At 36.3% G+C, this 12,952-nt stretch overlaps 1 protein-coding gene across 2 annotated transcripts; it reads right to left on the bottom strand.

The window, feature by feature from the left end:
* Nucleotides 1-288: 288 nt before the first annotated feature.
* LOC128188125 (deacetylase Oant_2987-like) lies at nt 289-12,855 on the bottom strand. 2 transcript variants are annotated; one of them, XM_052858977.1, is made up of 7 exons: nt 12,204-12,855; nt 8,794-8,910; nt 7,377-7,527; nt 4,459-4,544; nt 2,970-3,281; nt 2,453-2,613; nt 289-1,491 (listed from the first exon to the last, which is right to left on the bottom strand). In XM_052858977.1, exons 1-7 carry the CDS (start codon nt 12,487-12,489, stop codon nt 1,324-1,326), a joined length of 1,281 nt encoding a protein of 426 aa, XP_052714937.1. In that variant the 5' UTR covers nt 12,490-12,855; the 3' UTR covers nt 289-1,323. The 2 variants fall into 2 exon arrangements, with proteins under 2 accessions (XP_052714937.1, XP_052714939.1); XM_052858979.1 differs by having other exon boundaries at nt 2,970-3,269.
* Nucleotides 12,856-12,952: the final 97 nt, after the last annotated feature.

Below are 12,952 nucleotides of genomic sequence, written 5' to 3'. Positions count from 1 at the left end.
TGGCGTGTACCTTTGCCAACTGGTTTGGAGAAATGACACCCAGAGAATGTTTTAAAAGTCGTGTAACTTTCCCCGCCATAAATAGGTTGTCCATGCCATATCTCTGACAGGTATCCCTCTCAAGTTTGCACTGGGTTTACGCGGTGTTTTATCCTCCGCCTCAGTCATATTAACCCGGATAGTATCAATCAGTGCAGAGAACAAATGTATGTGTGTCACTGGGAGGGAATAAAGACAAGGCTTTAAATGGGTTCATGGTAGCGGGCAACAAAAAGTCACACAAAACAATGATTTTCAAGCATTTAATTTTCCAATACAGAGTAAAGCTATTATCAGTAATATGTGTAGTCACGACTAATATGTAAAGTTGTACATATACATGCAAGAAACTGCCTGATATCTCTATAATTTAAAAAAAAATATCCGAATACATAGTTCATTCCATTTCATTTTTTTTTCTTTATATGTATACAGTGACATCTGAGTAACGGAAAAGCTACTAGTACTTGTCATGCCAACTAAAAAATAAATGCTCTAGTTGTATTTTAGGGCCAGGGAAGACAAAATGGTTAAATTTTGTATGACTGAATTATTATTAGAAGTACAGTTTTTGTCAGTATCAACTTAAAGGAAAAAGTTAAATCGCAAAACTGCTCACTCCTCTGGAAACTTAAGTTACAATCAACATTAAACAATCAACATCTCCCAATTATCACTGGTGCCATCCATTTCTAGAAGCGTCATGCCTTCAAGTTTGAAATTCAGATCTAGCTCATATACGCTTAGGAATATTACCTGGCTCCACCTTCACAAAAAATTTCAAATCCCTCAACTCATTCTTCAACTCAAATTCTTTAAAGAAAAGTGCATAAAATTGAGGACAAACCTCAGATTTGAGGCTGACTTAATTTTAAGCCGTTTAATTTATCACAAAAAAAATTTGAGATATTCGGACGATTTGCCTGAAAATAAAGTGTCCTGATGACGAAGGCTCCACTTTACAAACCGTGCATCGGGAATCAGTAGAAAAATGCAGTAGTTCACCACAAGGTTAGAATTTGAGGACATTCGTTAGAAGTTGAGGTAGTTCTGTTCTGTCCTTTTCACATATCAGTATGTTCTAGTATTCCAATAATCTCCATTCAGGTTTTGATGTTGTTTTTATGTATTGCAAATATGTTATATGCGCGAACAGGTGGGTATATTTTTAGCTTCTTTAAAAAAACGCCTTTCTTTTATTGAGTATACCGGTAAAAAGCGAGCAAAAGAAAAAACCGGAAGACCTTCATACATGTAACATAGATAAATCATTTCCGGTCCTTTTCACTGTATGCGAGGTCTGACGTCGTCTCTGACCCGGATGTTGTCCCACTCTCGGCTGTTTATGTTCATGGCCTGTCGATTAGGGAAGGGGTTAGGTTCAGTAATAGGGTACGCAACTCCGGCTCTCCACACGGTAACTGGTTTTAAAAGCTTTTCCAAAACTCGAACCTAAAATGATATCATAATGACGATTTACAATTTCATTATCTCATCAACTTACAAGATACGCGAGGTCATATTAAATAGACCTGTTTTGCCATCTGAAACACTCCTATGTCATTTCGTAAATGCATGTATTATTACTGTCAAAAAACCACCAGCCACTCATAAATTTTTTAAGAAAAAACTAACAAGTCCCATCAATCAACATCAACTCTTAATAAAAAAATATTCAAAACAAACCAACCAACTTTTTAAAAATCGCGAAAAAAATGATTTCGCGATTTTCATAAGAAGAGACTGGGTCTCAAAGAATATTTTCTAATTCTAACTATCCTTTGATTACAACGTAATTTTTAAAAATCGTCATTAAGTTTGTACATGTACTTTACGTGCAAAAAAAAGGGTATAAAAGGGCCCACAACATGAAAAAATGATCCTCTCCGACAATATCAAAATCGTATTGGAATCATTTTAATTTAATTAACAAGACCTTGGACTGTCGTTAGGATGTAACTATCTTTTGCTTGCATTAATAGTTAAAACATTTCTTGCGCTTTGTTAGTATTACATCTCGGTAAACCAATCTACAAAAATGACGCGGGTTTCAAGTGAAATATACACAAATTGCGTATTCTTTGCTCAAAATCCAGACAGATCTTTTTGATTTCAAAGAGCCATATGAATGATGACTACAATTATCGCTTAGTTTTAGAACCATTTTAACAACACCTTGGACTTTAAGTAGGACGTAGCTATCTATTTCTTGCGTCAAAACAAGTTAAAAATGACGCAGTTTCAAGCGAAATATGCACCGATTGCGTAGTCATAGCTCAAAAGCCAGACAAATCTGGTTGATTTCAAAGAGCCATGGCTTAGTGGCCAGCAATGAAATAGACCGGCCTACGTCACATTGTTGTTAGACACAACTACCCAAAGTCCAAGCACTTGTTAAAATAGTTCTAGATACCTGGGATTGAGAGTCTTCCATTGGAAACTGTCCATCATGAATTTTAAGAACAGTGATGTCCGCCTCTTTCCCATGGGTCAGACTGCCAATCACGTTACCCAGTCCTATTGCCTTTGCTGGCGTTGACGTCACGGCTCTGATGACATCCGAAAGTGGCATACCTGTAGAATGAACGGCGTGGTTGAAGATAGTTCGACTTTAGCTGTATCTCTTCAAGACTTGGCAAAGAGGAATAACTCTAATTCATTTGCGACACTACGTATATAGATGATGCTTCCATGCACGGGACAAGTTTTATTCAATAATTAGAGTAAAACAAGTTTAGAGCAAATTGCCAGAAACGAACGATTTTGCAAAAATTGTTGTAAACGTAATTCGTTATATCCTATAGGTTTATCATACGCTGCAAGATATGAGTGGGATAAAGCTGTTTCCCCTGAAAAATACCCAGTTTTAATTAAAATGCATGTATAATATAAGTGTTCACTGTAATCTTGGTTCTAGTCAATCAACAGACCTAGGTGTAAGAATTTGGACATCACGGTCGGCAGATCGTACACAGGTCCCCGGTGGTTGCCCGTGTGTAGGTCTGTGCTGATCGTGTCGGGGTAGAAGTTGGAGCGCGCGCAGATCTCCGCCACTGTCCACCCAAAGGAGCCCTGCCCGTGGCCCACGTCAAACAGGACCCCCCTTTCCTTGGCCCGGATGACATCTGGGTAGATGGCCAGGGTCTCCTCGTCCACGATACACGAGCGGTAGGGGTGGAACGTGTGGGTGTACAGGTCTCCCGGTCTGAGGTCTCGCGGACATCCTAATTCTGTGGAATCATCTGGAAACAACGGGAATAACATTGAATAAAACTGTGTATATCCAACCAGCAAAATTTAAATATTACTAGCAAATATTGTAAAGTATAATGCTTGTAGCATTTATCATTTTGTTGTTATGTTTGTTTGTTGTTGTTCTTTTTTTTGTATTTTGTTTTTTATTGCAATCATGAGTTTAGTATATTTACTCCTTTTTTATCCTGTATATTTATCAACTCAAAACCTTTAAATAACAAAACGCATTAATGTTTTTTTTTTAATTTGTCTTCCTCAATCTTACCTTAATCAGTTCATTAAATAGCAAATGATGATGATATCATACTCCATTTCATCTCGTATGAAAGTGTTAAATGAGCCAAAAAACAATATTTTAGATACAGACATTTTTACCAGAATAACATACAGCTATATTAATCAAACACATGTATTACATGCATAAAATATGAATAAATTTGACAGATCTCGATACACTTATTCATACATTGAGTAGTTGCTCGTCAGTATTTTCTTGATGTGCGTGTTGGCAATATTAACTTATAGTACGTTGATCGGGGTCCAGCATTCTAATATTGTGATATCTTTTAGCTCATTGAAGTATGAATGCTTGTGTATAACATGTATTTTATTTGTGAACATAACTGGAACAATATTGGCCTACATGCAATTTCAGCAAACTTACAGTGAAATGTGACAATCCGAAACTTAATTTTATATAAAAAGTACATGTAGTGTGTCACAATTCAGTAAATACATACTGTCCGAAGATATTTATGCATCACGATTATCTTCATTGATATAAATATTCATAAATATATATACTTCGTTTCCAAACATTGACTTAACAATTCCGGTATTAACCTTCTCCTTTCGATTTCTGAAAATTCCAGAATGGAAATCTCTCATGATATGAAACCGTAAGAATTAGAAATCCGTTTCCATTTTTGTTCTTCGGGTAAAAAAAGTGGATCAAATCTACGTACCAATCTACGAGGGGTTCTCTTATATCGATTTCAATTGTTCTTCCTTCTTCAGATATGCTTATTCATTAAAGAAAATCAATACAAAGTGACGGAAATAGAAACCTGGGGCAGAGTATTCAACATTTTTAAAGACACTAATTGCCGGAAGAAAAAAAAATAAGTTAATAACAGAAACAGAAAGCGTGCAAATATACAGTACCGGGACCAACTTGGGTTTTTACAGTTGACATGGTGTGATGAACCATCAGAGGTACGCCAGCTCTCTCGGACGCCAGTAAAGCTCGCCTGAAACAAATCCCAACAATTATATACTATATATTGAATGCAATCATAAGCATGAATGTGCCCTAAATAAAGACTTAGAGGCCCCATTTACTTAAAATGTCTTCCATTTATATTTGTCATTTTTAAAATACCAAATCGGTAGAATTTCGACTTCTTAAGGAAATATGCAGTGTGTGCACAGTGCAAACTACAACTGCAGTTTCATGAAAATATACCGTCTTGGCATGTAATAGTAACGTTAAATATGAAAGTAGATTTACAATACGTCAGGGATTTTTTCGCATTCTATGTCAACTTACTTAAAATAGTTTTCTATATTGTCAGAAATGAAGTATATGTATAATATTCTAGCATCTACTGCTTAGGTATTTTATTGGCGTCTTATAATCCAAAAAGATTACGATATTCCATGTGGTATACATATTGCAACTATACGTTATATAACAAAATTAAAAACAATGCTCATATTAAAAAATCTTGTGATGTATGTTCGAAAGCTTGTGATGAAAACTCATAACCTGGCGTTCGACATAGTTTTACTTTACAACCATTAGGTTGTTACCATTATTACCCATGATCACTTGGCTAGGTAAAATCGACCATAAAAACATAGCTCATCTGGAAAGAAACAACGGCACCAATTTTATTGTTTTAAAAATAGATCTCTGTGCGCACCCCAATTTGGTTCCATGCATTGGTGCAGGGATCAAGGTTTGAACTTACTTGAATCTACACAATATTGGGCATAACACAAATGACAGCAAATTTTCTTAATTCCAATTCAAAGAGGGCGTGGTCTTTTATATAAATATATTTTATATAAGCTTCGGTGAAAATATGTACGATGTATGAAATGTTAACGGCCCCTGATGATAGACAACGCTGCTCCAGATGAGCTAAAAATCTATTATTTTTCACTCAGAAGGGTTTTTACGATCGGCATAGATACCATATTGTGCTAAATAACTGTACGATCGATTTATCAGAACCGTAGCATTTTCACATTAAAAAGAGACGGCAAACTAAGCTGCAATGCGTAAAAACGTGGCAAGGGAAATCAAAGCAGAATCAAATATAGTAAAGCTGTTGTTAGCTAAACACCGAGGCATAGTGAGATTTGAGCTTAATGTGCTGGAAAGTTACAAAAGACAAACAATGATATATCGACAGACGAGATCGGCTCCGTCCGTATTCCGTTATCGTTTGATAGCTATGTTTTACCAGGGGATACAATCAGTGTGTATTGATGATCGATACGTCAGACGCTCACACTTCCTCGTGGTTCATCGATCTCATCTCACCGCCAATCTTATCTTGTCATTAAAAAGGAGACCAAACGGTTCTGTTGTTGATGGCAACAGAACACAGCGTTCGATTTAGTAACTAAATCACAGCATCAAATGAAAGCGGCATTATGACTAGAGATATGTCCATACGGCATGAATACCTAGCTTGTCAGATTGTAGGTAGCATAAAATGAACCTTCATCTTCTCACCAGGTTGAGCTTATTCTAGTATTTTACATTTATGAACATGTATATGAGCAATAAACATCCCCCGACGAAACTTTCTAGGAATAAATCTTTGTATAACATATTATGCGGAAACACGACAACGTTCTGTTATAGGCTAGCCAACTGAGCTCCAGCAGTTTGCCAAATCTATAGTTAGACTATAATTAACAAATTTTAGGATTATTACGAAGTATCTGCAGCTGATTTCGTACGAAAGGTAACTGTAACGTATCTAACCACGTGACGTTGTAGACCAATCGGACGACAATGATAACCTGTAATGAAATTGTTTCAATTTATTTCTTAAAAAAAATTAACGATTGTATAAATACATCGACCTGTTTCTTTAAAAGTAAGTAAACAGCAAAATACGGAATAGTAAATCAGATTAATATAAAAGGTCAGCGTCAAAAATAAGGATACAATACATTCTTTCCCAAGTATTTTCTTTGCTAACAGCAAAAAAAAATGGTGTCAATGGAAAAGTCCTACTATCATGACACAATTTCAATGGCCCTCAATCATGCAAATCTTTGTATAAAAATAGATGGAACATTGAACGATTGTTTTTAACTGGGCTAAATGCAAAATAAGGAATAATGAGGAAAGGTTATGGTATATGATATTGCGCGACAGATCAATTGCTCTTACTTATACGTATCTTTGTGTGAAGCGGGATGTAAGAGTGTCACGTGATTGCGATTTGTTGTCTAAAAATAGTAACATTGGGATGGACACGGTAAAAAGAAACGAAATTAAAAGTACCTTAATAATTTGCGATAATAAATATTGTAGCTTTGAATATAGTCAAATAATATCAGTTCATTAAGAAGAAAACAGCCGTTCGACAGACCACTAGCTAACGACAAAACCCGTGTAAACCTATTTACAGTCTAAACTGCGCAAAAATATCAAAATATTACATGATTCTTGGACAGACAATTGTTTTCGTTAAAATAGAACGCATTAACTAAAACTTCAGCCCATTGATATCGCATTGAAAGTTATAAAATTATTTATTTATTCCTTTTTTCGAACAAACGCGTAACTTTCGAGATATACAACAGACTTTGAAGAAATGCGTACTTTTCGCGAAGTAAATGCGTAACTTTGAACATCATTACGCATAACGTTCGTAAATAAACACGACACTTTCACACACAAGTAACTTTTGCTATATAGTGCAAATATCCATACACAGAAGGGGTAACGCTTTTCCAAACATCAAACAGTTTTCAATATACTATTAAACATGTATTTTTAAAATTGGCTATAAATAAATAAAAATAGAAAACCCGGTCGCAGGTTCGATACTTGCCTGTAAGCTTCGTGTTCATTTTTCCCATCATTTGCGATAGAATCCGACAGCCGGACTTTGATACCCACGATCAGGTCACGGTTTTCCACTACACACTTCGAACACTCGTCAACTGACACTACATTCAGAGAGTCCAGTTCTCCGCCGGGGGCTTAAAAATGAAAAACCAGAAAATAAAATGACCTGTACTTTTCAGTATGGTGTCTGGATAGGTTTCATTTTTATGGAATAGTTTGGCACAAAAGATTTAGTCAAACTATTGAATAAATGGGGTGATCTCGGATCTGACTGTTTATACGATGTGTATATATTCCTAGAAAATTAACTGTATTTGTTTTCTCTGTAATTGAGCACCTGTCGCAACTTTTCGACAAATCAAGCAGAAAACCAACTTCGGGCGAACGTGAAAATTTAAAAACTTTTTAAAAAAAAATATAGCGTACGTACATGTATTATTTGCTAGGATTTGAGCTAATCTTAAAATTCAATGATACTAGTATACCATTAGCATCAAATGCATCACAAAATAGACATTCAAGACCAACCTCTCGCCAAGGGGCGAGCTCCGCATGCTTCACCAACACTTGCGGAGCTTAGTAAGTCCTCTGGTAAGAGATTGATCCTAGGCAGCCTTGACATTACGTAATCTTAGTCAAATTTTTTTGTAATTTTTACGTCTGATGGTACGACAAGTAAGACAATAGAGGTATATTTTGTTTTAGCTATGTTGCAAATATCCGAGAAATCATTCATTTGCAATTGGTTTGACATTTAATACGTTTCCTAATATCTGGAATGAAATGCAAAACTGCTGTCAAATTAGTTCGAATGTGTGCTTAAAGGGACTTTGACACGATTTGAGCTTAAAATTCAAGATTTTATTCTCCCAGTTTTAATGTTTAAAGTGGTTAATATGGGTACTTTTAATGCTTTGTCAACTGTTGAAAGTCAAATATCGAGTTATAAGGAAGATACAGAATTTGAAAATCTTTGTTTTGTAAACAAAGATCGAGCTTTGTTATGGTTTACATGTGTTTTATTGGTATAAGTTTCAATCAATTGTTGCTTTTCTGTTTATCATATTATCTATGAACACAATGAATCAGTTAACCTTGTTTGCCATGACTCATTTGGTCAAAGAAATGGTTATTACATACTTTAAATAATTTGTTAACAAATATAAGACTCGAGTTTTGTTTACATAACAATGATTTCTTACCTCTGTATATCTCTTATAACTTGTCTTATAACGTTCAAATTTTGGTCAATCATCCAAAATGAGCAAGTAAAACATATTAAACATGAAAAAGAGAAAAAGAAAACTTTGATCTAAATTCGTGTCCAAGTCCTTTTAAAAAAGAGGAGGTGCTATACATATAGCGTATATGAGCATCCATGCTGGTAGCACGGTACGTACCTCCCGAGGTGCAACCCGATGCTGCCAGACCATGCTGGGCAATGTGAAGGAACGCCAGGACTCGAGTTTTACTGTGATCAGCAACATACTTCCGCAAACCTTCAAACGTTGAGGAGCCTTATAAAATAGAAAACGTGTATTAGCATATATATACTTTTGAAAGGGGTCTGGGAATAAAATACATTGTATGTGACTACTGATTTTCACCGAACGCGAATATTTTTACGACTTTTTACACATACCCCAATCACCAAACATTATTAACAAAAGGTTACGCCCCTGTCACACTGTTCTAACTTGGCATCTAATTGCCAACAGATTTTTTGCCAGTGTGTTCTAGTATATATATTCAAGACTGAATCACGACTACTTACGAATATTTTTCTGGATTATATAACAACTTCTATATAATTGTACAATTTCACTGATTTGAAATGCAGACATGTATTTTTCTTATCTAGTGGAACGACATTTTTCTCGATCTTCATGGTTTTTTGTCCGTTTACATTAGTTTTAGATTTTCCAACATAGTTTAACCTGCTGGTTCTTTTTTGGATGTTGCTCTCATTGCTGGATATCAGTGCCGTTTGTAAGCACAACCAAAGTCTTCCAAAGTGGACACACACTTCCAGTGTGTCCATCGTTTTCTTCCGTTCGCATTTTACCACAACCTGTTTGTATCTACAGACAAGTCCAGAAGTACAGGTTTAAGTAGCAATAAACAGAGGGCAGTATAAATCTTGCTAGAAATGCAGCAGCATCTCTGAGTAACCTGTAAAAATCAACCCAGTACACTAGACACAGTAAGCTAAGAATTTTCTACCCAAAACTATAAGCTTAACATTTTGGACCCAAAATCAGTAAGTTAAGAATTTTCGACACAAACGTCACATTGTTATTGTTATACTGAACAGAGCTCTGGATGACAACTGAGAAAGAAATTGATATAAAACTTGATTAAAATATTATGAACTGGGATACACTGGCCAAACAAGATCTCTAATCCACAACTACTTGTAAAGAATGGCTGGAGCAAAGCTGTACAAAAGTTGGCACCACGTACAGTAACATGCATGAGCCTCTACCTCTCAAAAACCGTCCACCATGCTTTGTTATTTCCCACCGTGCATCTCCTGATGTTCGTTGGGCTTCCGGACCCCCCCCCCCCCCGCCTCCCGGGTTTTTTTTCCCTCGGAGTCGGAGAACGTGTCACGTTCATTCCATCTAGGTGCCATCTGTTGTACAGCTTTGCTCCAGGCATACTCATTGGCGGTGCGTTTTCAGGAAGACAATCTGTAATTCTTATGCTTTTAGTTTACGTGTTTCCTTGCAATATCACACGACAATACGCCAAAACACTCTATTAAGGCCAATACAATTTTGTCGCCCTGAAATGACAAGGGGTTAGCAAGGTATTTGTATGCTATAAACATTGTCGTAATAATTTCTTCATCTCCAATATTTATGTGTTCCATTCGTTTGTCTTGAACTGGTATTTAAAACCATTCTAACAAGACCTTGGACTTTCAGGAGGACGTACCGATCCATTTCTTGCGTCAATGACGCGGTTTCAAGCGAAATGTGCACCGATTGCATAGTCTTAGCTCAAAAGCCAGACAAATCGATAATCCCCTTTGATAAATCGCACTTGAATTAGCATCAATTTTATTGTCTTCAAGCATAATAGATCATAGCACCTACAATAATTGTGTAATTTTAAAAACATACATCGTGTGATTCTGGATACGAAGTTGAAATTACCCCCTTGGAAACCTCAACATAAACAAAAGCAGGACATGGGTTAGGAATAGATAAGGCTTTCGTGCCAGGCGAGCAAAGCAGAGCATATTGAAAGAAAAATCAGATATCTCAACTATTATGGGACTTAAACATATTCATTGTAGATGGTTAGAATTCCTTATCTTTGTGTAAAAAGCAGTTGAAATGTGTGGGAAAAAAAGCCGTGTGGAAGTTCCGGTGGGCAGTGTGGCCCATGGGCCTTTTTCCTTCATAGGTTTCATATTCTATATAGTTTTTTATTTTATTGTTTTATTGTTAAATATGCATTAGTAAATTGCATAATTAATAAGTATCGAACTGAGAATATTAAGTCGCCTTTTCGTAAATTGTTCAATAACAAACGCAGATGTTTGCTCAGTTTGTTCAATTTCCCCTCATTTGGCCCCTGTGATGTCTAGACAAATATATTGGTATAATTAAGTCTGCAGTAGAAGCAAATAAATATGCATACACCTTAGAAGATCTATTGGAAAATTGAAGAGCTTGTTGATAATTTACTTAAAACAACGGAATTGTCCTTTAAAGACGGGGCCTTGGACGTCGACATGCATGAGGTCGTTTTATAACATGTACAACGAGCTTTCAGGCGCCATCTTGGTTTTTTTCCTTCCCGCACAGACGTGACTGAACTAGTCCACAGCCATATTGGAAAGAAAAGATCTACATGTACAATATACATAGACGTGTTACAAATATCATGTTGGATATGTCAAACAATTTTTATAGAGTTAAGATGAATATACCACGGAAATGGATGTACGTTTGAAATGGCCCTTTGTTACGTACCGCTCAAGTTGTTTTCGATGGGATTACTTTCAGAAATTTTATCCCTATCTGTAAATGGAGTTTCGTGTTATATGCTGGAACATGTTTCTTAATCATAATAGAAAAACAAAAAGGGGCTTCGATATTGATTGATGGCTACATCAACAGCGCTCACGAAGTCCTGGGGCGCTGGTTTGGTTGATGTCCTTGCAAGCATAGGACCTATATATAGAGAGCTATTAATTTTAACCATGTTGCCAACATTTATTTACATCGCAATAAAAGATTAAATTGAACCCTTTGTGGTGTGATCCAAAATCCCTCTGTATTTCATTTTAAAAAGAATGAGGTACTCCGGGGATAAAATGTTATTGTCATAATTAATTCAATGGTAAGTATATATCGCACAGGCTTGTGGGCAGGAACAAAAGAGATTATTAAAGTCCTCTTAGTGTAACGCGAAGAAAAATATAACCCGCAGCTACGTGTCACTTTTTCAACTGTTCAAGGGCTTGAGCTATTTGCCACATACCAACTTCCTTGGATTGAACACAACACAGATGTATTGTGTGTGTAAGTGTAGTGTGTGTACACTGATGAGTCAGGCTGTCGGCGGTTTAACCGATGTGCTGGCACACTACACTTGGCCAGCTAAGGCGAACTCCTATCTGTCTATTTAAAACCCGTATGCAATAGAATTGATTTGCTGGATTTGTTTGAATACCGTTTTTGTTTAATGTGTTGTTTGTGTCTTATTTTATTTGCTATCTATCGCAGCTTACATTTCTTTGTGCGATAAATTGTGACTGTACACAATAAAGGCGACCATTTTGTTTTAGTCCTACCTGCACTCCCGCCATCTACGATGGTTGTAACACCACGGGAAAGGCACTGTTCATCGGGGTTAATCCCTAATGGTGTAGAATATTGGTAGCAGTGAACATGACAATCGATCAGACCTGGCGTTACCAAGCAACCGGTTGCATCAAATGTCTCTTTTGCCTGTAACTGTATATTATTGCCAATCGATATTATCATTCCATCATTCACAGCTATGTCAGCAACAGTGTCCACTCCATTTGCAGGATCGATTATTCTCCCGTTTTTGACCAACAAATCAATTTGCGACATTCTTTCGCGATACTGTAATCTATTTAGGTCTATATACCTCTGAAACTGTATCGTTATCTACATGTATATGTATAGATATCGGTACTATAGTATAAGTTAAACCCCTTCACGATAACTGAGGTACTGTTCTCTTGCAGGGCAAATTTATATACTTTGCTGAAATTTTAGTAGGTATATGATTAAAGACGTAAATGAAACAATTAACGTTACGTAATTTTTTTTTACGAAATTATGTCACTTTGCCCTGCAAAAGGGCAGTACTACAGTTACCGTGAATGTGTTGATAGCAGCTGAGGCTATTACGAGTATAATGGTGGCGTTTTTGCTAATAAAATATGTTGTGCTAGCTTATGGCGTGTCTACAGTACATACGTGTGTCACTTGAACAAACCAGTTAGTTACTAAATAAAAGGTTTGGAGAGCGCCCCTGGTTGATGTTAATATGGTGTACCATGTGACTGCA

Source organism: Crassostrea angulata, chromosome 6, assembly GCF_025612915.1.
Source record: "Crassostrea angulata isolate pt1a10 chromosome 6, ASM2561291v2, whole genome shotgun sequence".
NCBI lineage: Eukaryota > Metazoa > Mollusca > Bivalvia > Ostreida > Ostreidae > Magallana > Magallana angulata.
The sequence above is the reverse complement of the archived record's forward strand: the minus strand, read 5'-3'. Positions and strand labels throughout refer to the sequence as shown.

What these genes read in the sequence shown, in the direction of transcription:
- LOC128188125 (XM_052858977.1), bottom strand. Translation starts at nt 12,489, where the DNA reads ATGTCGCAAATTGATTTGTTGGTCAAAAACGGGAGAATAATCGATCCT. An exon ending in CGTAGATGGCGGGAGTGCAG is followed by an intron (nt 8,911 to 12,203) that starts GTAGGACTAAAA and finishes CTATTTTATAAG; the next exon opens with GCTCCTCAACGTTTGAAGGT. An exon ending in ATCGGGTTGCACCTCGGGAG is followed by an intron (nt 7,528 to 8,793) that starts GTACGTACCGTG and finishes TTCATTTTTAAG; the next exon opens with CCCCCGGCGGAGAACTGGAC.